Source organism: Jatropha curcas, chromosome 1, assembly GCF_041381405.1.
Source record: "Jatropha curcas cultivar XTBG-Jc1 chromosome 1, XTBG_Jcur_1.0, whole genome shotgun sequence".
NCBI classification, from domain to species: domain Eukaryota; kingdom Viridiplantae; phylum Streptophyta; class Magnoliopsida; order Malpighiales; family Euphorbiaceae; genus Jatropha; species Jatropha curcas.
In genome coordinates, this window is record NC_143151.1 from 26,357,021 (window position 1) to 26,384,972 (window position 27,952).

The window sequence follows — 27,952 nt, forward strand, 5'->3', positions numbered from 1 at the left end:
ATATTATATTGTTAATATATTTAATATATTTCTAATTTAGTATATAATTTACGCAATAGAATTTATTATTGAATGAGAATTAATATAACAATCAAAATTATATCATTTTTATTTTTCAATCAATAAAATTAAAATCCTTAAAGATATGATATTCTTACCATATTTAATATATACTCTATATAATATATAATATAATTTATTATTTTATCCAATAGAATTTAGATTTAAATAGAAAATTAATATAGTCAATCAAAATTAAAATCCTTAATAATATTTTTTTCAACTATTGTGTTTTATAACTATGTAACTTATAACTGTGTAAGAAAAAATTTATGTTGTAATTATTTAACTTTGAAATATTTATGAATCAAAACCACTAGAAAACTCTTATTTTGAGTAACTGTGGATTTTGATGAAAACATATTTTGAGTAAATAAATTTTTTTTTTTATTGAAACTCTTAGTTCACATGGTGGACTCTTAACAAAACATCATTCTCACATATATTTTTTGTTAACCAGTGGTCACATCCTATGGTTATACTAAAACCACCAAACGAATTGTGTGTTTTAGTGAAAATGCAAATTGACAACGTAAAATTTTCCTTTTGTATTAAAACCACCAGTTGAATTGGTAATTTCAATATAAAATAAAAATTATTGTTTATTTATATAATTACTTTTTGCAATGCTTATCAGTACAAATTACTTTTTCTATTGCTAAGTTGGTGGTTTCATCTGTCCATGTCGAGACAAATATTAAATTAATAAATAATTTTGATTTGGCATTAGATTGAGAAATAGTTTTTTTGAAAAGTATTATTTTTGTAAAACCCCCATATAAATGCATCCTTCCTGAGTAGCTCTCTTAGAAGCTTATTTATCACTCAATAACTCCTTATAATTAACTTTCTCTATAATTGTAAAATTTTATCAAATTTATATATTTATTTCTTACCATAAATATAAGAAATTTTAAAATTATATTTTTGGTAACAGAATTTTGATTAAAATAGAAAGTAATATATTCAATCAAAATAAATATTTTCTTTATTTACTTTTTTGCTAATAATATTTAGATTCAAGAAGAAAATTAATGCAACCAATTAAATCAAAAATTATTTCAAATAATTTATTTTTTAGCCAAACAAATTAGACCGTGAATTGTCATTATCAAATTTAATCATGTGTTCTATTTTGGCAATCCCAATGTTGTCTTTCCCATTTCCACTTTTATATATATTAGTTTTTTTCATTATGCTCACTGCATGTTGACTATAATTATTATATACTCATTTCTTACACTCTTTTAATTTTTTTATCTATGTAATATTAAAGTATAAATTTTTGTTTAGATTAAAATAAATACAATTGGTCAATTTGTATTAGACTTTATCGTATAAACTACTTGTAATGTTACATCTTATGTACTTAATTTATTTTTTTATAATAAAAGTGATCTCAAAATAAACTTCAACTTCATCCATAAATCTGATCATTCGATTCTTAATTTATAAATACAGATTCTTAAAACCCTAATAAGTGCTCAAAAAGAAAATCAAATTATCACTCAATTTCCAAACCCTGGCACCCAAATCAATATCTATATGTAAATATAATGAAAAACATTTAAAAAATTAAAAAAACTTAATTATTAATAGACCATCTATTTATTTCAATGATATAAATCTCTTACTAAATTAATTATTTAAAGTGATAGCAGTTAATTATTAATTTAGTAATGAAAAAAAATTATTATTAAGAATAAAGCTATTTTCAGAACTTAACATATAACAAGAAACAAATTATATTAAAAAATTATCAAGTTGAATTTCAAAAATAAATCCCTTTTTCAATTGAAAATACCATAATCGAAATTTGATGTGGATGAAAAAATAAATGATTAATGCCGAGTCAATAAATACAAATTACAAAGAAAATCATGCTAGGATTTAATATTGGTCAGTTAATGAATTTCTTTAAATATTTTGTTTCTCGTAAGTTATAAATTTAAAATAAATAAATAAGTTAATTAATTAATAAAAAAGATTACATAAAAGAAATGTTTCATCCTCTTCAAATAAACTATTAATTTTTCCTATAATTATAAAACAAAGAATAAAATTTTCTTTTTTATCTCTCTCCTAAACAGTATATTTTAAATTTTAATCAAAAGAAAATGAAATATTTAAAAAAATAAAATTTTAAAAGTTGAAAATTCTTAATTATCTATATATTCATTAATAAAAAAGATTATATAAAAGAAACGTTCTAATATCTTCCAATAAACCGTCAATTTTTCCGACAACAACATGCACAAAAGAATATAATTTTTTCTTTTTATCTTTATCTTAAATAAAATATTATATATATTGTACTTGAAAACTTATTTTTTAAAATCCTTTTCAAATAAACTCTGAATTTTTCCTACAATCATACATAAAAATATATTTTTTTTCTTTTTTATCTCTCTTCTAAATAAAATATTATGTATATTCTATTTGAAAAAATATTTTTTTAAAAAAATATATCCAATCAAATTATACAAACATGAAGAAAAAAGAATATACTTTTCCTCTTTTTATCTCTCTTCTAAATAAAATATTTTAAATTATAATCAAAATTCTTTATTATTTATATGTATTTATTTAAAAAATAACTTTTATAAATTATATCCAATCAATTAATAAAATGTAAATTTCTAATTGGGTATAACTAAAGTTATTTTAGGATATTCAAATTTTAGTAAAGGTGATATCGAAAATTCTATTATTTTTCCATATTTCCACATTTATATATAGTATAGATAGATAGATCATAAATAGATAATATTATTTTTTTAAAATATAATTTTAAATAGCATACTTTATTATTACTTTTCCTATTTTTTGGATAGTAAAAATCATTTGATTTAATGATTGATTGTCCTATTAACTTTTGCGTTTGTGCATACATGTTTTTCGTTATATGTTACTTGTTGTTCTCACTTGTATTTTAATTTTTGTATATTTATAAATTTCTTGCTAATTAATCATTTTCTTCGATTAGATTTAAGTTTTAGGTTTTAAGGTTACTGGAGTTACTATTTAAGGTTAGATTTAACTAGACAATTAATCAAATGTAAAATTAACAATCAAATTCATACGTCTCACGATATTTTTTCTTAATATACTATATAATTTATAGGATTTGGTATATTCAACTATTCATTTTCTTGAATTTAGAATTTGAATGTTAGAAAAGGTAATAACTATTTTTTAAAATTAAATATAAAAATAAATAAATAATAGAATATAATATGTATCTTAAAATCAAGTAATATTATTTTCCTTAAAAATTCATTTTTATGACTAACAATTTAATACTTTATCCTTTTTGTGAGTATCATCATGTTGAATACTAGTTTGGTCTTCCATATCATTGTTATCTCCTACAAAATTATTTTAAAAAATAATTGTTAAGCCAATAAGAACATATTCTTGATAGAAAAATAATAAATTATTAATAGCTAAAAACAATTAAAATTATATATATATATATATATATATATATATTAATGCAATATTAATTTTCAGACCCTTTACGAATTCAATTGAGTTTCTTTGATTACTTATAAATTCAATCTAGCTAAGTTGATTGAAATATCGTTTAAATTCAATTATTTTTTATCAAAATAAGTATGGTGAAATTTGTATTTTGATATTGCATACTTTTTTTATTTATACATATATTATAAACAATTAAAATTTTAATTACGTTAACATTCTAGTTTAATATTTTAATTTTTATTTAATATGTTATTTTTTAATTATATATATATATATATATATATATTGAAAATTTATTTTTAAAAATATATATCCAATTAATTATACAAATATAAAAAAGAACAATATACAAAATATACATTTTCTCTTTTTTATCCCTCTCATAAATAAAATATTTTAAATTATAATAAAAAAGAATCAAATATTTTAAATAAAATATAAAAATTTTCAAATATGTCATTATCATATATATTTATTGAAAAATTAAAAAATAAAATTTCTATATGTATTTATTTAAAAATAGTTTAATAAACTTTATCTAATCAACTAATAAAATATAATTATTTAATTGGCTACGACTAAGGCTATTGTGGGATATTCCAAATCTCATAACCGGCGATATCGAATATTCCATTATTCCTCTCCCATGTTCCCACATTTATATATTTACTCGTTTATTTTATGACGTGCAATGCATATTGACTATACTCATAATTATATGCTGATTTTTTATATATGTTTAGCTTTCCTATTTATATAAGTAAAAAGTGAATTCTTATTTAGATTACAATAAATATAGTGATTTTTATATATATAGTAATTTTTTAATTATATGTCTTGAATTGTAATATCTCATTAAAAAAATTGATATATTTGTTTCTTGTTTAAGATAACAATTTAAATAAGAAATCTGTTATTTATATTCTCATTAACATACTGGTTCATATAGTTTTTATTATATGTTAATTTTTTTTATTTTTTGTTCAACTATCAAATTGATTTATAAAAATTATCATATAACTTTTATTTTACGTTTTATAATTAAATTATATGTTTTATTTATAAATTTCACTATAATCTATTTTAATAAATAAATATACTTTAACAATAGAATAAGAAACTAATATAATAAACCAAATTAAATATTTATATATGGTATTATTTTTTATTTTTTTATCCAATCAAAATCATGAAATTATTTTAAAAAATTATTAATAAAATCATATTCCTTAATAGAAAGAATAGGATTTGAATTAAATAAGATATAACTATAATTAATCAAATTCGAGATGTTTAAAAATAATAATTTTTTATCTTATTTTTTGGCCAATCAAATTAGAGTGCGATTTGTAATTAAAGAAATTTAAACATACCCTTTTTAAATTAAAATTTAATTATGTAGATATATTTATTTAAAATAAATTCAAAAAAATAAAATTTTCAAATGTCTCATATTTACACATATTCATTGAAAATAATAATATTAAATTATTACAATAATAGTAAATAAAAATAGAAAAATAAATTATAATTATTAAATTATTATTAATAATGTATATAATAATATAATATAATTAGATATAATAAGATAATAATATAAAATTTTAAATTTTCAAATGTTTAATTATTTATATATATTTATCTATAAAAAAAAGTTTAAAAAATATCCAATCAAATTATAGAGATGTTATATATATTTTTATGTTAAAACTTTTTAATTGGGTATGATTAAGGTTACTTTAAAGTATCTTAAAATTTACAAGGATAATATATAAATTCTCATTAGTCTCACCCCTTTATTTCTACTTTTATATATAGTATAGATAGATGGATACATACATAGATATAATAATAAAATATTATATATTTTTTTTAAAAATTACAATTTTTGGTCATTCCACACACACATATGTTCAATTTATTTAAAAATAAATTTTAAAACATAAAAATTTGAAATTTGAAAGGCTTAATTATATATATTCTATTTGAAAATTAATTTTTTAAAAAATATATCCAATCAACTTCAACAAACATAAAGAAAAAAATAATATTATAAAAGAACTTACTTTTTTTTTTCTTTTTTAATTTTCTTCTAAATAGAATGTTTTAAATTATAATAAAAATATAATCAAATATTTAAAACTATATTATAGTTTTTTTTATGACGTGCATTGCATGTTTTTATTGCTCATTTAATACTCGTAGTTTATATAGATATTATATATTTTTTTTTGTTAAAATTTTTTAATTGACTATAACTAAGATTACTTTAAATTACCTTCAAATTTACAAGGACAATATATAAAATCTTATTATTTCTTCCCCTTTATTCCTACTTTTATATATAGTATAGATACATACATATATGCATACATATAATAATAAAATATTATATATATTTTTAAAATTACAATTTTCGGTCATTCCACACACACATATGTTCAATTTATTTAAAAATAAATTTTAAAACTTAAAATTTTGAAATTTGAAAGGCTTAATTATATATATTCTATTTGAAAATTAATTTTTTAAAAAATATATCCAATCAACTTCAACAAACATAAAGAAAAAAATAATATTAATAAAAAATAATATTATCTTAGATAATCGTCTATAAGAAAAATAAAGTGAAGGAAAAAATTAATTAAATATTCTCATATACACAATTTTATCATTTATTATTTTTTCCATACAAAGAACTACAAAAAAATTGAATAACATAATATTTATATGTAATATAATTTCAAAAATTAATACTTAAAAATTTATTCTATTTGAAAATTTATTTTTAAACAATATATCCAATTAAATCATACAAACATAAAAAAGAATATTAATAAAAAATATTTTTTTCTATTTTTATCTCCCTCCTCAATAAAATACTTTAAATTATAATCAAAATAAAATTAAATAAATAATAAATTTTAAAAATAAAATATAAAATTTTTCAATATCTCATTATAATATATATTTATTAAAAAATAAATTCAAAAAAGATAAAACTTAAAATTTTGAATACTTAATTATTTATATATATTTATTTAAAAAATAAATTTTATAAATTATATCCAATTAATTAATAAAATTTATATATATATATAAATCACATAAATATATGTAAGTGAAGGTTAAAAGAAATATCGAATTTCACATAAACTATTATACAATTAAGTATTTATTAATTTTATTATTGTATAAATTTGTTTCACTTTTATTGCCATAATCTGATTACTTCTAAGAGTATTATAAAATAAAAATATCACATATTATTTTCTATAATGAAAAAAAAGAAAATTATTAGGTAACTATTTTTCTTTTAGATAATCATTTATAAGAAAAAGAGTGTGGCAGAAAGTGAAAAAAAAATTAATTAAATATTTTCTTATACACTACTTTGTCATGAAATTATATTATTTTTTTCCATAAAAAGAACTAAAAAAAATTAAATATCAAAACATTTATATGCAATATAATTTCAAAAATTTATATTTAAAATTTTGTTCTATTTGAAAATTTATTTTTAAAGAATATATCCAATCAAATCAGAGAAACATAAAGAAAAAGAGAATATTAATAAAAATATATATATTTTTATTTTTATGTCCCTCCTAAATAAAATACTTTAAATTATAATTAAATAAATAGTAAGTTCAAAAAAATAAAATACAAAAATTTTCATATTTACCATTATCATATATATTTATTAAAAATAAATTATATCCAATTAACTAATAAACTGTAATTTTTTAGTTGGCCATCGTTAAGGGTATTTTAGAATATTTTAAATTTCATTAAGAATGATATATGTTATCTCATTGTTCTCTCCTCATTCCCATTTTCATATATAGTAAAATTTATTTTCAAAAATATATATCCAATTAAATTATACAAACATAAAGAAAAAAAACAATACATTTTTTTCTCTTTTTTATCTCTCGCATAAATAAAATATTTTAAATTATAATAAAAATAAAATCAAATATTTAAAAAATAAATTTAAAAATGAAATATAAAAATTTTCAAATGTGTCACTATCATATATATATTTATTAAAAAATTAAAAAAATAAATTATCTATTTGTATTTATTTAAAAATAATTTAATAAACTTTGTCCAATCAACTAATAAAATGTAATTCTCTAATTAACTATAACTAAGGCTATTGTAGGATATTCTAAATTTCATTAAGAGCGTTATCGAAAATCTCATTCATATTTCCTCATTTATGTATAATATAGATTATAGATTATGATTATATGATAGTTAATTTTTTTTTGAATTGATTATATGATAGTTAATATATAATTTAAATTAATTATACGTATATATTTAGATTTTTTTAATGGCAATTGATGAAGAAAAAGGCATACTGTTTTTAAGAGAATGACTTGAGAGATTGAGACGGAAGTAAAAGTTAGATTTTGAAAATGTATTTCAATGTAATTAAAGTGACTCCAAATTATTTTTTTTCCGAATATTTCTCAATCTTTTTATTTACCCGCCAATGTCGAAGTGTTGTCCTTGTAATTATAACATACAAGTTGGCCAACCGAGTCAAGCGGGTCTAGTTCTTATTCAAGCCTCTAACTCATTTCTCTCTCTCTCTCTCTCTCTATTTGTCTAATGCATGACCATATAAAAAAAAAAAAAAAAAAAAAAAATTACAGATGCCACAATTTCGGTCTTCTTTATTTCTGATTTCGTTTCTGCTTAGAAATAAATAATTTCAGATGCTAAAAAGTTTGATAAAATGTTAAAATAAGATGGAAGTGACAATGAGCCACTTTCTTGTTCTCTCAATCCTGGTTTCCTTACTGTCTTCTTCAACAATGGCCAATCAACTCGGTGTCAGCTATGATGGAACTTCTTTGATCATTAATGGGAAAAGACAGCTTCTTCTTTCAGGATCAGTCCATTACACTCGTAGTACTGCTGATGTAATTAACACAATCTCATAAAAGGGTTATTGAAATTAAGAAATTTTTTATTTCGCCCTCAAAACTTCATAAATTTATTTTTTTGCATTACAAACTTCATGTTCTAGCTCCTCCCCCGATTCCTATCAGTATCATGTCCTATTCATGTCCGTCTTTGTGTTCTAAAGATTTTTCATTTGATAATTGGAACTGCACTAATAAGGATCATATTGAAATGGGTTTACTCAGATGTGGCCAAACATCCTTGCGAAGGCTAGACATGGAGGTCTTAATGTAATTCAGACTTATGTTTTCTGGAACGTACATGAACCAGTTCAAGGCCAGGTATATAATCTAAATACGTATTAATTCAAGGTTATGTGTATCTTACCTTTCTGTTTGATAATTAGGTTTTTACTTGAACTTGAGTTCGTAATTTTATGATCCTAGATATGGATTGAAAGCTAATTGGTAAAAATAACATGCTGTCATTTTTGGGTGCTCGATTATGAAACTTACAATCTTGCCCAAAAATTTGCAGTACAATTTTGAAGGGCAGTATGACCTAGTGAAGTTCATAAAGATGATTGGTATCTATGGTATGTATGCAACAATCCGGGTCGGGCCCTTCATAGAGGCTGAATGGAATCATGGGTATAAATTCTGACTAATCATGCTCTTCCATTATATACTAATTTCTGATTTGGCTTAATGGCTTTGAGAGTTATATGATTTTGAATAAATTTTTTGGTTTAGAGGGTTCCCATATTGGTTGAGAGAGATCCCAGGCATTACATTCCGGTCCGATAATCCACCATTCAAGGTGATCAAGATTCACCTAGATTGATTGCTTATAGAAAGCTTTTTCTTTCTAATTTCTCTCTATTTTCGTAAAAATACAAAAGAAAAAAAAAAGCGTTCAATTTGCAGTACTACATGAGCAAGTTTGTTGGGATGATTATTCATAAGCTGAAAAAGGAGAAGTTATTTGCATCACAAGGAGGACCTATAATTTTATCACAGGTTAGAATTTTTCAATTCTTATGTATATAGCCTTTCAATTAGTTTTGCTATCCTTTAATATATATATGTTTTAATTGACTCTGATTGACAGTTTAAGCTCGCAACCTTACAATCCCGGAAACTACTCTGTTACAGTTGAACTGAAATCATTTTCTATGAGTATTTTGCGTATGCAGATTGAAAACGAGTACAAGAATATCGAAAAGGTATATAAAGAAGCAGGAACTAGATATGTTCAATGGGCAGGAACCATGGCTGTGGGGCTGAAAACTGGAGTTCCATGGATTATGTGCAAGCAGAGTGATGCTCCTGATCCTGTGGTAATTATGCATTGATTTTGTTAATTTCAGGGAATTAGGCAATACTATTCTGATGAAGAAAATTTTTATATATTTTATGAAACTCCAGTTTCTTAAAATTATCACTTTCAATCTGTAGATCAATACTTGCAATGGAAGGCAATGTGGTGATACTTTCCCAGGCCCTAATAGACCAAACAAACCTTCTTTATGGACTGAGAACTGGACTGCACAGTGAGTATCTATCTATATATATAGCTTAGAGTTTTCTGCAATTGTTTTAATTTAAAAAAAAAGGCTAATGGTAATAGCATTTCCATTGATGATATGTGATTACAGTTATAGAGCATTTGGAGACCCACCGTCTCGAAGAGCAGTGGAAGATCTTGCTTTCTCAGTGGCTCGTTGGTTCTCCAAGAATGGAACTCTGGCTAACTATTACATGGTAAGGGCATAAACATCTGTGGCTTCCAATCTGTATCAATTTATTAACTATATCTGCTTGCAGTACCATGGAGGAACAAATTTTGGCAGATCAAGCTCCTCTTTCATAACAACTCGCTACTATGATGAAGCCCCTCTTGATGAATATGGTAGGGATTTGAAATTGATCATCGTCATCATCTCTAAAATAAGAAAGACAAAGCTTTATACTGGACTCCCTTGATTGTTGTAGGCTTGCAGAGGGAACCTAAATGGGGCCATCTCAGGGACTTGCATAGTGCTATAAGGTTAAGCAAGAAGGCTCTACTTTGGGGTACTCCGACAACTCAATCTTTGGGTAACAATCTAGAGGTAATTAATTCGCATCCAAAAGCTATGCATTGGCTATGATAGATTACTAGAAAGAGTTTTGTTTTTTTGCCCAAATTCATGAATGCTCAAATTGTTTTGGTATGCAGGCTCGTATATACGAGAAACCTGGAACAGACATGTGTGCTGCTTTTTTATCTAACAATGACACCAAATTGCCCATGACTGTCAAGTTCAGAGGCCAAAACTATTACTTGCCAGCACTTTCCATTAGCATCCTCCCTGATTGCAAGACTATGGTCTATAACACCATGATGGTGATCCTCATTACTTATGCTCTCTCTTTTACATCGTAATGAAATACAATATAAAGTAATCAAATGCATTTCTAATTTAAATGATAAGTTAAAAATGTATCTGATTACAGCAATTCTCATTTTGATTCATATGTAAAAATCAGATTGTGTCACAACATAATGTGAGGAGCTTTGTGAGTTCAGAAATTGCAAACAAGAATTTTAAATGGAAGATGTACAAGGAGCTTGTCCCAACCCAACTTGAGGAGACATCAAAGAAACCATTGGAGCTCTATAGCTTGACCAAAGATACTACTGACTATGGATGGTACACTACAGCGTAAGTATACAAACTTGTGGAAAGCAATTATCTAGATTCTGCTTCTACTACTTTTGCCAAATTCTAAGCATGTTTTATGTTATTCTGATTACAGTTTTGAATTGACGAAACGTGATTTGCCAATGTGGAAAGATAGTCTTCCTGTCTTAAGAATTGAAAGTCTTGGTCATGCAATGCTTGCTTTTGTGAATGGTGAATTTGTAGGTAAGCACTGATAAATAACATTGCAATTTCAAATCTGAGTCATCCTGATAAAAATTTCAAATCTTAACTACTAAAGTATCTTCTTAAAAACCTATTATACTGTGAAACTGTAATTTATTATGATTTAATGTGGGAAGTTTGTATTGAATGGCAAACCAATAGTAGCTAAGTATATTACCCACTTTAAAAAATAACTACCAGATAAATGTATAAATACAGTTTTTGAACTAACAAAGTGTTCGGATGAGTGGTTCGGCATCCTTTCCCCTTAAGTGAGATCGAGGGTTTGATCCTCATAGATGAGTGAGCCGACTCAGTGCGAGCAGGACTTTACACTCCATACAGTCAACTAACATGCTCCAACAATTTTCATATGATAATACAAATAATATGCACCTTTTAGATTCATCATCTAATTTTATGTATAAGGGTAATGACTTTTAGGAGCTGCACATGGAAGCAAAGTTATGAAGAGCTTTGTCCTGGAGAAGTCTGTGAACTTGAAGCCTGGGAACATCACCATTACTCTCTTGGGTTCTATAATGGGACTTCCAGTAAGAAAACTATAACTCATAATAAAACAAAATTATATTTTACCATTTTCATAAATAATTTAAGAAGGGATACTAAATTTCCTCTTTGTTATATATTGAAGGATAGTGGAGCCTATATGGAGCATAGGTATGCAGGACCTATTGGAGTTTCCCTCCTTGGTTTCAGCAAAGGAACAGTTGATCTCACACTCAACGGATGGGGCCATCAGGTATAATATTGCAAATGTTCAGAATTCAAATTCTGACAACTTTCCTCTCTCTTACACATTACTTCAGTTCAAATTTAGATGTGAAATAATGGAAGGAGTTACTTGCACCTGGTGTATGGTACACCCATATGCCAAACCAATCAAAAACAAAATGAGGCCTGCTGGTATTCCCTAGCAAGAAGATCAGGTAAATGTTAGGTGTAGCAGTGGCTAATAGATAGAGTGACTTGTTGAAGGTAGGCTTGGATGGTGAGAAGAATCAATTGTACACTGAGGATGGGTCAAAGAAGGTAACATGGACAGAAGTCAAGAAGCAAGGACCTACTCTTACATGGTACAAGGTATATCAATTTTCATTTCCATTCTCTTTTCATTTTCAAGACAAAAACAAACATTACAGTGGTGAAGCCACTTGATGAGGAACAACTGATTTTTGTGTTTAATAGTTTGCCCCTAACTTTTCAAAATCCTGGCTTCGGCCCAGCCTGGAGATTAGCTTTGCAGATTATATCTGGAAATTAAAAAAGAATCATATATATGTATATATATATATATATATATATATATATATATATATATATAGTATCACTTCTTGTGTTATTAGTTTCAAATTTCTACTGTAATTTCATATTACAGACATACTTTAACGCTCCTGAAGGTCGTGATCCTGTCGCTATTAATATGGATGGAATGGGCAAAGGCATACTTTGGATCAATGGGAAAAGCATAGGCCGTTATTGGATGTCTTACCTCTCCCCGCTAGGATCGCCCACTCAAACCCAGTAAGTAAAATCAAGAAATTATAACAAGTGTAATTTTTAATTTAATGAATGTCATTCTGAGATAAAGTTGATTTTATAGTACATGAATTGTAGTAATTTAGGTTTCTTATCCAATTCGTGGTTTGGAATCAGGTATCACATCCCCAGAGCATACTTAAAATCAACCAATAATCTAATGGTTATACTAGAAGAGGAAGAAGCAAACCCGGAAAAAATTGAGATATTCACTGTGAATAGAGATACAATATGCAGTTACATGGTAGAAGATCAGCCAGCAACTGTCAAGTCATGGACGAGGAAGCGAGGCAAGGTCATACCTGTAATGGATAATGTAAAACCAGCAGCTCAGTTAACTTGTCCTAACTACAAGCAGATTATTGCTGTTGAGTTTGCAAGTTTTGGTGATCCTGAAGGTGCTTGTGGAAGATATTCTTTTGGAAAATGCAATTCTCCTATTTCAAAGCTGGTTGTTGAACAGGTAATTTTAATTTCGTTTTAATTATAAAATAATATAATTAGTTAAATATAATTAATATGGTTAAATCATAAATTTTTTCTTAGTTCTTCCTAATATGCCTTTATAATTTTTTCCAAAAATGGGAATACCAAAGGTCCATGTTTTAGTTAGTCTGTTTTAATGTAGATTAATTTAATGGTAATGTATATAAAGATGCATATCAAATAGGGGTAGAATAAGAAATTAGAAAGACTATTATCTTCTAAAAAGGAAAATAAGACTGTAATTCGAGGCGAGAAAAAGGGATAATGAACCTTTTTTGATTCGGGGGAGGAGTATATTTCCATATTTAGCGTGAATTCAACAAAAGAAAAGGTTAAAATGGAGTGAAATTATACAAACTTACAAAGTTTCGGGTTATTGTGATACATTAGGCCTAAGAAAAGAGGAGGGAAAAAAATATTAGAGGGTAAATACATTAAACAACTTGTGTCATTTTAATGGTTAGGCTAATATTAAATGCAAAAGGCAGCGTAAATGATAAATACCTGATAAACAAACTGCTTGGGCCCAAGTAATTTATTAAGAATGTTCAATTTTATTTTTGTGAATTTCCTACAATTTTTGTTTCTTAAATTCATTTAGATCAAACTGAATAGGAGATATGCATTATGAAAGATGATTAATAGTTGCTTTGTGTTGGATTTGAGCAGCTTTGCTTGGGAAAGAGGAGTTGTAGCATTCCAATTGATAGACAGCTCTTTGATAACAAAAAGGATGATTGTCCAGGTATACAAAAAGTGTTAGCTGTTCAAGTAAAGTGTGGCAGGCATTAGCTAGAAAGCAGAAGATAGGTACATTATGTTGGGGTTGAATTGTAGAGTTTAGGTATTATTTGTTTATTATAGTTTTAGGTTTTGAATTTACTAGTTAAAAGTTATGTTAATGTAAAGGAATAAAGCCTAATTTGGTCCCTGAACTTGTAATTCAGGGGAAAAAAATAGCACAAAATCAACTTTTGACTCAAGTTGCCTACTAACTACACTGAAACGGTGCAAAAAGCCCCAAATATCAATTTGAGATCTCGCGTGAAATTACAGGGTCAGGAGGCAAAAATTGATTTTGAACTTCGTTTTTCCCTGAATTCAGGAGACAAATTGGGCGTTATTCGTAATGTAACAGGCCAAGTAGATGTATAGATAGAATATAGTTACAGTAGTTTTAATAGCTGTGTTCTTACCAGAAGTGATTGAATATCAGGAGTTGACAAGTATATTCAAATTTGATTCTTAAGTATTGTTTTTAATTAATTTTTCGAAAATGTTTGATATTATTTCTGTTTTTTGTTTTTGTTTTCTTACAGAAAAGAGTTGTATTTAGGAAAAAAAAAAAGAAATAAAAAATAATTAAACAATGCATATTATGGTTTTCACTTCTTGTTACAACTTGTTTTTCTATTGTAAGTTATTTATTGAATAATATATATATATATATATATATATATATATATATATATATATATATATATAACATACCATTCTTAAATAATTGGAAAACAAAAAACAGAAACAAGAATTGTACCAAACATTTTCGATTTTTTTTTCTTCTTTGATGCAACAATACAACTAGCCTTTGCATCGGAGAGAATACTTGGAAAAGAGTGCGACATGTAAAACTGCCTTTTACCGCATGTGGTAGAAGCTATCGGACTAAAAGCTAAGAAAAGGAAAATCAATGGAAAATAAAGGGAAAATATAGTCAATTGAGAATCAGATCGAGAAAGTTCAAATCGAAACTGGTCCAAAGATTTTGGTTTTGAACCACTGCAAACCTAAATTAGTCCAGAATTGCCGATTAAACCGATTGTTCTAAGCCGGTTTATTCCCAAATTAATAACCGAGAACAATAAAAAATAAAAAATAAAAAATAAAAAATAAAAATTATATCGAAGTGGTAGATCCTTACTCAGTCCAGAATTAGCCCAAAATCAATTGAATCGGTATCAAAATTGAAACTTTAAAATCGATTTTAATTTTGAAACAGTGTTTTTTGAACTTAGGCCAGAGCTTAGACACAAATTGGATACAATGATCAAATTAGTAATCAACAAACCAAATTAGTCGGAGATTCGAATTAGGTTCGATCTAACTTAGAATCTTATGCCATATTTTGTTGGATGTAATTGAAATGCAATTAACATTCCATATTTTATTAGGCTCCGTTAATAAAATAAACTTTCTCTAACTTGAATTTTCAAAATCTGCAACTACAAAAGTCAACCATCTATATTTTTTGAACTGTTAAAAAAAAATATCACATACGTATAAATTTTCTCAATAACGAGGAACAACTCCGTTAAAAAAAGAATATACAATAAATTAAAAACACATGATTCCATTAAGAGGATACTAAAAACATTGATGATCGGTGAACTAAGGCAGATTTAAAAGACTAAATTTAAGATTTATTCCAAACCATCACAAAAAGTAAAAAGGATGAAAGGGAACCACCATTGATAATTAAGATAGTCAATAAAAAAAAGACATCAGTAGAAAAAAAAATGAAAAACCATTTTTAGTCATTTACTAACTTTATCCCCAATAATTAATTATCTACCCTTAACAATTATAAAATAGATCCCACAATTAATAAATGAGCTAGGCAAAGTCAAATTTAATGACAAAACTTAAACCACAAAGACATTAGATCAAAATAGTCATGAGAATTTCACTTCTCCATTACCATGAATAAAGGCGTCATGCAATTGAAATGTGTTGGAATATATTTTCTTCCAAAAAACTTAGAAATTTTATTTTAAAATTTGAAAAAGCATGCTATTCCATTCCAACTTTTTGCGAATGAAAACTTTTATCTCGATAATCAAAATTTAGTTTTTCAAAATTCCAAAACGTCTGCCTAAATAAATAAATAAAACTTTCCAAATTCAATAATTAATTATTCCATTTATCTAAATAAAATTTAAAATATTAATATTTAATTATTAACAAGAAAACATTTATATTTAAATGAAGTAGGATTAATATTCCACTCAAAAACATTTATATTCAATTTATGTTAAATGTAATTAAAAATTTTAAATACAAAAATTTAAAATATGAATTGAAATATGAAATTTACTTTACAATTCCATTTCACATTCCTAAGCATTCCATCTTGAATCACATAATTTAAAAAATTCCATTCCAAATTAAAATGGAATATACCTAATCAAGTAACATCCCTAATTTCAAGAGAGAATAGAAAGATTTTTTTTTCAAGTATCATGGATGAGAACTCAAAGCTAGATCTATTGTCATATCGTATATTCACATACCACTGAGCTAAGCATTGATTTGCGAAAATAGAAAGATTTGCCCTTGAACAAAAGGCCAAAAAATTTTATACCTCAAAGTTCAAGCAATTAAACAAAATGAATATCCAAGGAAACCACATGCAATAAACATGATAATGTATAAGAAAAAAAAATCAAAAAAAGAGAGAAAGATAGGGGAAATTAATATTTAATATTTTATTTTCCCATTCTATGGTTTCATGGCATACATGTATTTTCCTACTAAATATGGTGAAAAAAACAAAAAGAAATAAAAATAAAAATGAAATTCCTATTTATTTACAAAAGCATTAGCAGCTTAAAAAGCCTTCCACATGTTCCCTCTTTACAGCATGAAAATGCGGCAATCCAACCTGAAGAAAAATTGAGTCGACATTTTAAAGGATCTAAGACTCAACTGTTGAAGAATGGACAACAATTTCAATTGAATATAAACTTGAAACACATACACAGATTTTCATTCCATCAGGCCCTGATTCAACAATTTTGGCAACTGACCTTTGATGACACCATTAGTTTAAAACGCCCCCACCAAAAAGAAGCCATTATTCAGCAGAACAGGTGGTACTTTTCTATATCAAATTATCCAGGAAAAGAGAAATAATCCCTGACAGTCTTGTGATACAATATACACCCCTTTAACCAGTTAGTCAAAAACTCATGACAAATCGAAAGAACCCTGTCCTTCACTGATTGCATATAGTAGTTTCTTGTACATTATTTCCTGTTAAACCGTGATAATTATTAGCATCCACAAGTTGATTCAAAAAATACCTAGATGACTTGGAAACATATAATGGTAAAAGGTAACAACAACTATTTAAAACTCCAAAATGCTTACCTTGGTGGAGTATGGAGGAAGCTTCAGGTAATTAGCACAGGTCATCACACTAGGCAAGTCATCATCTGCTGATTCTGAAGGGCCGGTTCCATTCGCTGCCACATTCCCAGCAGATGAAGAATGCTGCATCCAGCCATACAATGCATCACAACAGTAAGTTTCAGGAATATGTACACCAGCAATAACACTATAAATATTGCCCCAAAAAAATATTAACTACTTTGTAATACTATATATATCATTGGGAATATACACATATCAAAAGGAGCAATCAAGGCCCACTCGTCTGCCCATATAAAAACAGACACTTAAAAATATGAGTACAGAAACCCACTAGCAGAAGGTTAACAGTTCCATGAACACATGTCCATTGAATTAAATCAAGTCATAAGCATTAAAAGTAAATAAGAAGATTGTTTGAATCTTAATCATTGTATTGTACCTTTCTCACAATGGTTAGCTTTGGATTTAGTACTGCTAGACCACCAGGCGGTAACCTTGGAGCACCAGTAACAAACTGGCAGAAGGCACGCTGCTGCTCTGGTGTGAACTCTCCCATAATCTCCAGCAACTATAAACATCATAAAAAGATGGCACAACCATGATTTAGTTCATTTACCAAAAACACAAAAAAAAAGGGTGAAGGGCATGATCAAGAGTTCAACATACATTAATAATTGCAGGACTCTTGGCAGTGTATCCATGATCAAATTTTATATGATCAACAAGGGTCTCAGGCTGCACAAGTCAAAAATCCATCAGCACCATCTATACCACCGGATCCAGTTATGTAATGTAAAATTCAAAGAAATAGAAAAGTTACCTCCCACAACTCTCGACGCCCACAAAGCAAATTGTCCAATTCTTGTGGAGAGAAAATTTGTAACGATGAGATGTCAAAGACCTATTTGTTATAAAAGGAACAAATAAAGCAAAATAAGAACATGATAACCAGTAATTGAAATACCATATTATGTATTTGTAGATAGATAGACAAATCCACATATATGGCAAGGCCAAAGTCCAATTGAAGCATATATACAAATAAGAGACTTGATAAGACTCAAATCTGCAATAGTTTAATATAACATATAATGCACATACCTGATTAAATCCAGCTCTAAATGCTTCCATCTGATGCATAATCCCAGTCTTCACTGATGCATCAACAACCAAACCTATGTACTCTTCCAAGTTATTTATATTAACCTGAAGATTATAAAAACAAATACATAAGAAAAATCCACATAAGAAAAAAATGACAGAAGCAAGAAAAAAGTGAGAGAGAGATTCAAAATTATAAGGAAAAGGAAAAAATTTGTCATTTACAGTTTCATCTCCAGTTTTCAAACTGTAGTCAGGATAACCAGGAAGAGTGAAATCCAAGCAAAGATCCTCAATTGGCGTCCCACGAAAACGCAGATCATCAATAGCATCACGGTTGTCACTTCCTGAAGATTCCAAGTAACGTTTTCTGCAAACAAGGGTGTCCAATTCTTGCAAAACCTTCCCAAATTCCGCGTCAAAAGAAAGAATATCATATAGATCAAGCTCCTGCAATTGATTAAGAGAGTAGATATTTTGAGCAACTAAAATAAAGAAATTCTCGAAAGTGTGAAAAGGATATGTTCAGTGCAATTTGCATACTTGACCAAGCACAAGCTTATAGAATGCTGTTGAAAGTGGCAAGTCCAGAAGGCGTCCATCCTGAAGAGCTTTGGCCATTACACGTCCAACAAGACGGAAATACTCGATAGCCTTGTGAAACTGGCTACCCTCAGAAGCATCAGCATTCGGAGGCCAAGGCCGAGGAAACAAACCCAGAGGAGCTTGGACAACATCTACAGCACCGGCAGCACCAGAGCCATTATCTAATTTCCCATTCTTGTTTCCATCATCAATTTCCATTGATTGTTTCTCAGATGAGGAATTTGACCTCCACATTCCAAGTGAAACCTTTTGTAAATCATGACTCAAAAGTGTGTAAAACTCTAAAGTAGGACCCAACCCAGTGCCGACTTCGCCAAAATATTCTACTTCAAGTACAGCCTTCTGACTAGAATACATCTCCATCACTTTCGCAGCAGAATCCAAAATGCGGTTTCGAGAAACACGAACTTTTTGGCGTTGTAATCTTCCAACCCTCACCTCTCTTTCATTTGCTGATCCATGACCATCAGCACCCTGCTGCTGCTGAAGGCGATACAATGCACGAGACAATCCAAAAGCAGTTGAATAGAAGTACTGCCTCCGGATCTCAAAAGGGAACAAAAACGGACACGCCTTGGTTAACTGGTAACACCATGATGGAAGACTTCCACTGCATAATGCAAGGGCATCCTGAATTTGCCGAGCTAATTTAGGAGTGAGCTTGCTGTTAATAAATTCTTCAGCAGAAACCCTACTACCAGTAACATTAAGCTCATCCAAACTTGAGATTTTCCCCTCAGCAAAATTTTCTGAAACCAACTGGGCTCTGAGACGTGACGCCAGCTGGTTCAAGCCCTCCAGTACACGCAACAGTGCCAATATACTATAAGTAGGATTAGATTTCTCCAAATCACAAGGAAGTTCCCCTTGCAAGATACTATCTAAAAGTGACATACGATGCAATTGAATGTCAGAGTTCAAATTGGGAGAACCAGTTTTTGCTGTTTTTGTTGTCATCGTCGAACTTGAACCCCCAATGGACACCCTATCAGCCTGGCCATCTGCCCTTTGGTAAGTAATGGTATATATATCACTCCAGAGCCTGCTGCCATCACTGGAGATGAAATCACTGCCAGCATACCTGTCATCATCATCCTCCTCCAGCACAAGCTGCCGTTGAATAGCCTGATAGATTGTCAAATGCCTATTTAGCTGCTTCCCACCAGCAGTAAAGATTAACTTCGGGGGATCATTTGAGCCACCAAATAGTGGTCGTCCTTGGCGATCTCTGCCTCCTCTGATACCTCTACCATTAGCGGTCCCAAGACCAGCCATAGCAGCAGCAGCAAATGACATAGCACCCCTCGAACCATAAGAGCTACCACCCCTAAAGTCAGTAGAATCTGAGCCCCTAACAGCAGCTGCTCTGCTGCTAGAGCCAGAAGCAGGATTAGTTTGGCTATCACTTGTTGCTGGTGCACCACTGCTATCCTCAGGTGCATCACCCAACTTCACATCATGTACTTTGTCAGGCATGCAAACAGGTAGAGAATCATCTCTAAGGACCTGGGGGGAGGAAATAAACAACAAATAAACTGGTCAGGGAAAATTGTAAAAATGAAACTCACATTGAACATTCTGGTTATCAGTGGCAGCATTTATTTCACAGAAGTGAAAAAAAAAATGATTGAACAAAAATAAATTCTGTAAAACAATAACCATAAATGATCCGATAATACTATTTTCATGAGATCCCCCACAGAAATCCCTCTTTCATATCTAGCCTCTGATGCTATTCCAATCTACACCTAGTCTAGAATATGTATGCCATCAAAAACTAATTATAAATATCATCCAAAAAATTGTTAAGACATCATACATGTGTCCCACGTGAACTGTAGCAATATCTACCATGTGATTGTCTGAGTTGTTTTCGAACAAGTTACATATGATTTAGTAACATTCAAAAATTATTAATATGTACACAACTATCGACTTATTAACAAGTACTGTTAATAATTATAGCTCAGCCAACAAAATATAACTTGTTCTTAAACAAAATATCAATTCTTCACTGGAAAATATTCCTTTACTTGACATGATAAACCATATAGAAATCACATATAATGAACAAAAATCCAGATTCAGTTATATAAAAATCAGGATCCATATTTCATTTTATAATACAACTAAGCAATGGAACAGGAAACACTACCTAACAATCAAACTTTCATAACAGTTACTACAGTTGGAACCATATTCAATAATAAAAATAATCTAAAAAAATACTAATAAAAATAATCTAAAAAATATTGTGGGGTATGCGTAATGTAATATATTTTTGTACTTTATGTACAACTATCTATCTGCACATGTTTATCAAAAGTAAGAAAATTCCAAATTCCCTTAGTCATAATAATACTAGTGCCATAACAAAATAGTTCTAGTTTTGTTGAGCCCTTCCATATTGCCAACAAAAGCCAACTTATATCGTGTCCGCATATACATAGGGAGAAGGAGATAGAAGAAGAGAAAAAAGAGAGGCAAGCAGTGGAGAAGAATAAGATAAGCAAAAGGAAAAAGAGTAAACATATATTTCCATAAGGGATTCAGAGGATTACATCTTCGTGATCATCGTCTTCATCATCAGAGATATCATCATCTTCGATCACCAGTGCATCATCAATCTCAACCGGAGATATATCCAATTCCTCATCCTACAATAAAGCAAAAGCAAAATAATGGAAAGGTAAGCCAACACAAAATTATAAAGTTAAGGGGAATAGGAAACATGAGAAAGCTTCAAATATTAGCAGGATTCTCCAACAAATAAATTGACTTACTAAAGGTAGCTCAACCCAATTTATGAACTTTATCCACCAAAATATAAATCAAAGACATATAAAAGTATCCTGTTCTATACCAAACAGACTTGTTGTCATGCACATCTACAAACCCTAAATAATTCCAACCACAAAGAACTTTGAATCAACAGCCTCAATACTAATTCTTCTCTTACTATCGCACCATGAATTTGTAAATACATAAAAAAGAGCGTAAAAACTGCAGAATGAGATACCAACTTTCAAAAAAACAGAAGCCCCCTTGCCATGTTTATTCCTTCTTATTTATTTATTCTTTAAAGAGAAGACTTCAACCTTATCTCAGTCAAAATATTAGAAATCCAGTATATTAAGATATTAACATCCCAACATCTCTTGGAAAACAATGAAATTGGAAAAAGCTAAAAATTTATGCCTTTTAATTCTATCAAGCATATTAAAAGTAAATTTATGATATCTTGCTATTGGAGAAAACATAATAAACCGAATTTAGCAAGTTAAAAACAGATTTTGAATATATCATCATGATCATAACAATTTTCACACTCCATTGTAATATTAACATCCCAACATCTCTTGGAAAACAATGAAATTGGAAAAGCTAAAAATTTTCCACTTCTTATGCCTTTTAATTCTATCAAGCATATTAAAAGTAAATTTATGAAATCCTGCTACTGGAGAAAACATAATAAACCAAATTTAGCAAGTTAAAAACATATTTTGAATATATCATCATGACTATAACATTTTTCATACACCATTATAATATAACATACCTCAGAACTAGAATCCCCGTTCACTGATTTCATCTGTGCATCTTTATCTAAGGCTGCTCTTCTGCGAGCAGCATTCCTCGTTTGAGGTCCTTTTGCTTCCTCCTGGGCAGGCTTCAAGACAGCTTTCCCCTTTCCCTTCGAGGAGCTTGTGCTTTTCTCCGGTACAGGTTCTTTTCTAGCTGCATCACCTATATTAACAGATGATCTGGATCTAGAAGAATGACGACGAGTGTTTGATGGAGTGGAGGTAGATGGAGATGATCCACCAGCTCCAGCAGGGGTGGTCCCAGATTCAGAGTTCCCCACAGATGCTGTGAGCTTTTGACCGGATTCACCTCTCTGAACTCGAGGCCAAAGAAATTCTTCAACTGCTGCTAAACTTGCTAATGGATCAATAAGAACCACATTTGAAGAATAATCACGGAGAGATTTTTCTCCTTGGGCTCGGCATAGACGCAACTTAAAAGGTTGAGACAAGGCACTTAGTCCAGAAGAGAGACGAGCACTTCCACTGGATGACCTAGATGAATGGCTTAAAACAACAGGAAAACGTTCTAAGGATGACAAAGCATTTTGAAGTTTCTGAACCAAGACAGTCATAGGAGCTGCAGCACTCCCTTGATCAATACTTGAAGGAAGTGCAAGAGAAACAAATAACTTAAATCTTCTAAGAGCCTGTTGACGAAGCTTGGACAGATTAGCTTCTGAAATTCTCTCCTTGGAAAAGTAACCACAAGAAAAATAATTCAGCAAGGCTGCTACAACCCCACTGCCAATAAACTCAAAAGTGGATACACCATCCCCTTTACTTAGTTCTGTGAGCATCTCAGATATCACACCAATCAAATACTCTTCTTTATTAGCAAAATTTTCAACTGCACGAGAACCAGAAGCTTTAGATTTGCCTTTTGATTTAGTCTTTTGGTCATCAACACCAACATTCAACTTCGTACAAAGATTCTTTAGCTGTAAAAGATCATCAGTAACTCCAACCTCAGAAGCCCCAGGATCAGATGGAAAATACTTGTCTTTGAAATTCTTAGCACATGCACTCACTGCCATGCGAAGACTTGAATTAACTGTAGGTATTTCAATAGAACTTGGAGGTGACCCAGCAATTGTTGGAATAGGATTTTTGGATTCTTCAGATGAATTTCCTTCAGAAATTGAGTTACCACTGCGACGTTTATAACGCCTAGAACGAGATGACGTTCCAGATACATAATCATTGTCCTTGTCAGCTGAAGATACTTGGGTAGGAGTCGTATTTGGATTTCCAGCCAGCACAAGTTGATCTACAGCATGAACCACACCCTCTCTAACAAACATCTTGGAGAAAGTTCCAGGAAGCTTTTCCATAAGAATTTCAGCAATTTGGAGGGCAGGAACCAAGACATGAGGATCTTTCCATGCTAAGACACCAGCCAGGAAACTACGGGACAGATAATACATTTAAATAATCATACAAATTTCTATATTAATAGTAGCACGAGATCGCGCATAGATAAGACTGAGTACCTAGATATGTTTGTAGCACTCAATAAAGACTGAATCATCTCTGCACTGCCAAAATACATCAACTTTCCAATGACTGAAAGACATTTGTGGCGAACAGGGCTGTTCACACTGGAACCATATATCTGCCAGAAAAGGCTATAATTATCAGCTGAGGAAAAGCAAGAACCTAAATGACTTCTAGCCCAAGAAAACTAACCTGTATCAAAACAGGGAGAAGATCCATTCCAAATTGCTGTAGAAGCTCTGGCTGATCCTTCAATAATTTCTCTCGAGCTGAAACCTCCGGAAGATTTCCATTTAGATCATCTTGCTTTCCAGAACTGCTCGAAGGCAACTTCTTTACAACAGGTCCTTTCACAAATATGTTGGAGCTGGCAGGGAGGGAGATAGTTCCTTGTGGAAGTGGCGGGAGAAGCTCATTTGCTAGGTTGACAATCTCAAAAATCTATCCAATGCAATAAAAGTCAGATTGAGAAGAGAAGGCAGTAAAATAGCCAACTTTTCATGCAAAATTTAATAAAGATATGAGAAATACCATATTGATTGTATGGAGAAAAGAAAGGGAGTGGAAGGGGAAGGACAAGTAAGCAGAAACTCAACTTACATGAGGAAGAAAACCTAAATAACAAGTCCTATACTAAATGGTCTCGACAAATAAATCTAAAGATCAGAAATAATTAGAAGTATGTTTTATCAGCTCAAATTTACAAGTAATGAAGGAACTCCATAGCAAAATGGAAAGAACAGTCATACACATGCCTCCATCGACTAAAGGCCATTATATAACAGATGCTACATCTTTTTTAAGTTTTTCTCACTCTAGAAGCCAGTAACATAGCTCAAGAGAGTCAGTCTTCGCTTGGTGCAGGAATGGGAACATCAGACTCACCAATAAGCATATTACAAAGAAAAGGCTATCTAAAGTGTTCAACTACAAAAAGTCAGAACATAAGCCACCTATTTTTCCTTGAGTTATGAATTATTGGTAGAGGGATTATATACAATACAGAATGTAATCTCCATAACGTGTGTTAATATTCAAACCAAGTTACTTAAGTGCAGTTCAAGCTTTCACAATTTTCAATTATAAACTAGGGAGAAGAAGCAGTAAGCACCTGCTCTGCTGGTCTACTTAGAGCTGGAGGAACTGATGAGTTAGCAGATAATCCAGAACCTGATAGTATATCTTTAAGAATGCCACTTATGCCAAGAAGTAGCAAAGTTTTTGCTCCAAGAGGAGACCCACTTGCAAACGTGGATAGTAGTCGGATTAATCCCTGCATGCCTCAAAATCAGACTAGCAGCCTCAAAATTCAGAAGTACTAAACTCATATCAAAAGATATCTTTACCGTGTAAGTAGGCGGGCTAAGAGATGCCTGTCCACCTCCAGAATTACTAGTGGAAATGAGAGAGGCAGCTTGTGTGACCAGTCCATGATTACAAAGTTCATCCAATTTGTCGGGTGATGACGCAAAGGCTTCAGCAATTCGGGTCAAACAGACAGAAGCATGCTCCAATACCTTCAATCATTAACACAAATTTCATTTTTTCCAAAGGAGAAGACAGAAAGGAGCTTGTTGAGAAAATAGCAACCATACCTTTGCATCATGGTACTGAAGAAGATTGGTCAACAGAGGAACTGCTTCCATCACAAAGTCTGCCGCATCTGAAGGAAGTTTCTTGCACATATTTGCAGCAGTAGATAATGCTACCCGCTAATGAAATAAAAAGAAATACGAAATCCAATAAGAATACAAGACCTTTCACAATGTTAAAGCCCCTCACGTTCAACATGAACTCAATCCTAGGAAAGTAACTAGAAATCAGTTACCTGGACTCCAGTGGAGAAGAAATCCAGATAAGAAAGCACTGCCATAAGAGCACCAGCTCGCAGACATGCAGTAGGGTGCTCCTGAGATATCTTTTTCAGCGCTTGCAAGGACTGTTTCCATCAGAAAAACCACAATTCAATAACATAACAAAACAATAAACTCACAACAATGTGCTGATAAGATGCAATTACAGCCAGTAATAAGCAAAACAACTAGTAACTTAAAATATCTAGATACAAAACGGATGCTTATAAGAACAACTAACCTGTTCAGCCAAGTCCATATATTCAATGGTAAGCAACCTAGCAACAAAGCACGAAACAGCACCATAATGCACAACAGCTGCACAGGATGAAGGCAACACATCACATAAATGTGTAATTGCCCTCGCAGCAAGCAGCATTATATCCGGATTACTCTCATGGTTCAACAACCCAACAAGCACAGGCACAAATGAATCGACGGAGAAAGTACTCAAGGACTCCTCAGTTCCAATCGACAGCATTTCACAAAGCTGGGTTAAAGCCTCAACCTGTTTCCCTTCCTCTCCATCAGCTCGCAATCCCGATAATATCTTCTTCAACCTACTGGATTGATGAGAGGATGAAGCAGACGGCATTCCTGATGAAGGTAAAAGATCATCAAGACCAGCACCAAGCTTCCGCAATAAGCCTTGAAGAGCACTGCTTGCTGATGTTAAATTCTGATGGAAAGTACCAATACCACCTCCTTCACTATCGTTGTCATCATCGTCGTTTGGATTTATATTTCCAGATTCCATATTTAACCCTAAACTCTCTCTTTCCCTATTGTCACGAACCCTAACCTCGTGTTCCTTCTCCTTGCCTTTATCGGAAGATTCGTTTTTGCTACGACGAGAACGAGACGATGATGATTCAACGGGAGTGGTAGGGTCCATGAGCGGCGCAGGATGAGCGCGAGTAGGGCGAGTGCGGACGGTGGTGGTGGCGGCGGCAGCGGCAGTGGTGGAGGTGGAAGAAGAAGTTGTAGTAGCAGTGGCGGCAGAAAGGCGGGAGCGTTTTTGAGAACGAGTTGTAGGACCGGAGGAGGAAGATGAAGGGGCTGTTGAGGAGGCCTCCGCCCGCTTCCGGCTCCGAGTTTCCATACAAGAACTAAACCGCCCCGATTAAATCCGTGGTCGCGATCACGCGGCACCGGATCGGGATATAATTTTCTGCATCTGAGCACAAGATAATTAAAAAAAAAACCCTTAAAATTCAGAAAAAAAAAGAATAATTTATTTATATACAAATAGATAAATATAAATATATACTGTTTGTTTGTGTTGAAATTGAGCAATCCAGAGGAAGAAAGAAAGAAAGAATCAGAAACCTTATATACAATTGAAAGAGAAATGAGGGATTTTTGTGCAATTAGGGATTTGTGTGCAAACCAAACAGTGAGGAAGAGAAACCCTAAGGTGGGGAAGAGAATAAAGATGAGAAATGAGTGTGGACTTTTTATATGTGTTGTTGATGATACTGAGAAGAAAGAGATTTTATATTTATATTTTTCTTTGGTCTCTTTTCCGCAGTCGGATTTTGTTTCTATAATTTTTTTTTTTTTTTTGGTTGCGGGAGCGGAAGCGGTGAATGCTTCTCCGTTTGGTCCGTCCACATCGGGTAACAGGTTTAAGGGCATAATTTGCCAATCACTTGTGCAACTAATAATCGAAGTAATACTTTTTAGAGAAATTAATTATTCTGAAATATGACGAAATTATTTAAATAATTTATTGA

The 27,952-nt window shown here is 30.2% G+C and overlaps 2 protein-coding genes across 5 annotated transcripts; one reads left to right on the forward strand and one right to left on the reverse strand.

Annotated features, from left to right (window-relative positions):
• Nucleotides 1-8,130: 8,130 nt before the first annotated feature.
• LOC105641779 (beta-galactosidase 13) lies at nucleotides 8,131-14,689 on the forward strand. Its single transcript, XM_012226377.4, has 19 exons — nucleotides 8,131-8,483; nucleotides 8,712-8,807; nucleotides 9,004-9,116; nucleotides 9,219-9,285; nucleotides 9,393-9,485; nucleotides 9,662-9,805; nucleotides 9,924-10,018; nucleotides 10,124-10,229; nucleotides 10,293-10,377; nucleotides 10,461-10,579; nucleotides 10,687-10,854; nucleotides 10,998-11,173; nucleotides 11,268-11,377; nucleotides 11,822-11,931; nucleotides 12,033-12,140; nucleotides 12,377-12,481; nucleotides 12,777-12,922; nucleotides 13,055-13,400; nucleotides 14,093-14,689. Exons 1-19 carry the CDS (start codon nucleotides 8,310-8,312, stop codon nucleotides 14,213-14,215), a joined length of 2,484 nt encoding a protein of 827 aa, XP_012081767.2. The 5' UTR covers nucleotides 8,131-8,309; the 3' UTR covers nucleotides 14,216-14,689.
• Nucleotides 14,690-16,884: 2,195 nt separating this feature from the next.
• On the reverse strand, nucleotides 16,885-27,774 carry KAK (HECT ubiquitin protein ligase family protein KAK). 4 transcript variants are annotated; one of them, XR_016318805.1, is made up of 19 exons: nucleotides 27,546-27,773; nucleotides 26,458-27,393; nucleotides 26,192-26,302; nucleotides 25,959-26,075; nucleotides 25,710-25,880; nucleotides 25,475-25,636; nucleotides 24,556-24,804; nucleotides 24,360-24,481; nucleotides 22,842-24,273; nucleotides 21,844-21,939; nucleotides 19,220-20,788; nucleotides 18,902-19,126; nucleotides 18,677-18,781; nucleotides 18,396-18,476; nucleotides 18,242-18,310; nucleotides 18,015-18,143; nucleotides 17,573-17,695; nucleotides 17,230-17,455; nucleotides 16,885-17,084 (listed from the first exon to the last, which is right to left on the reverse strand). XR_016318805.1 is itself a non-coding variant. In XM_012226379.4 (18 exons), exons 2-18 carry the CDS (start codon nucleotides 27,316-27,318, stop codon nucleotides 17,390-17,392), a joined length of 5,688 nt encoding a protein of 1,895 aa, XP_012081769.1. In that variant the 5' UTR covers nucleotides 27,319-27,393; nucleotides 27,487-27,774; the 3' UTR covers nucleotides 16,885-17,389. The 4 variants fall into 4 exon arrangements, 2 of the variants coding, with proteins under 2 accessions (XP_012081769.1, XP_012081768.1); XR_016318804.1 differs by having other exon boundaries at nucleotides 17,181-17,455; XM_012226379.4 differs by having other exon boundaries at nucleotides 16,885-17,455; nucleotides 27,487-27,774.
• Nucleotides 27,775-27,952: the final 178 nt, after the last annotated feature.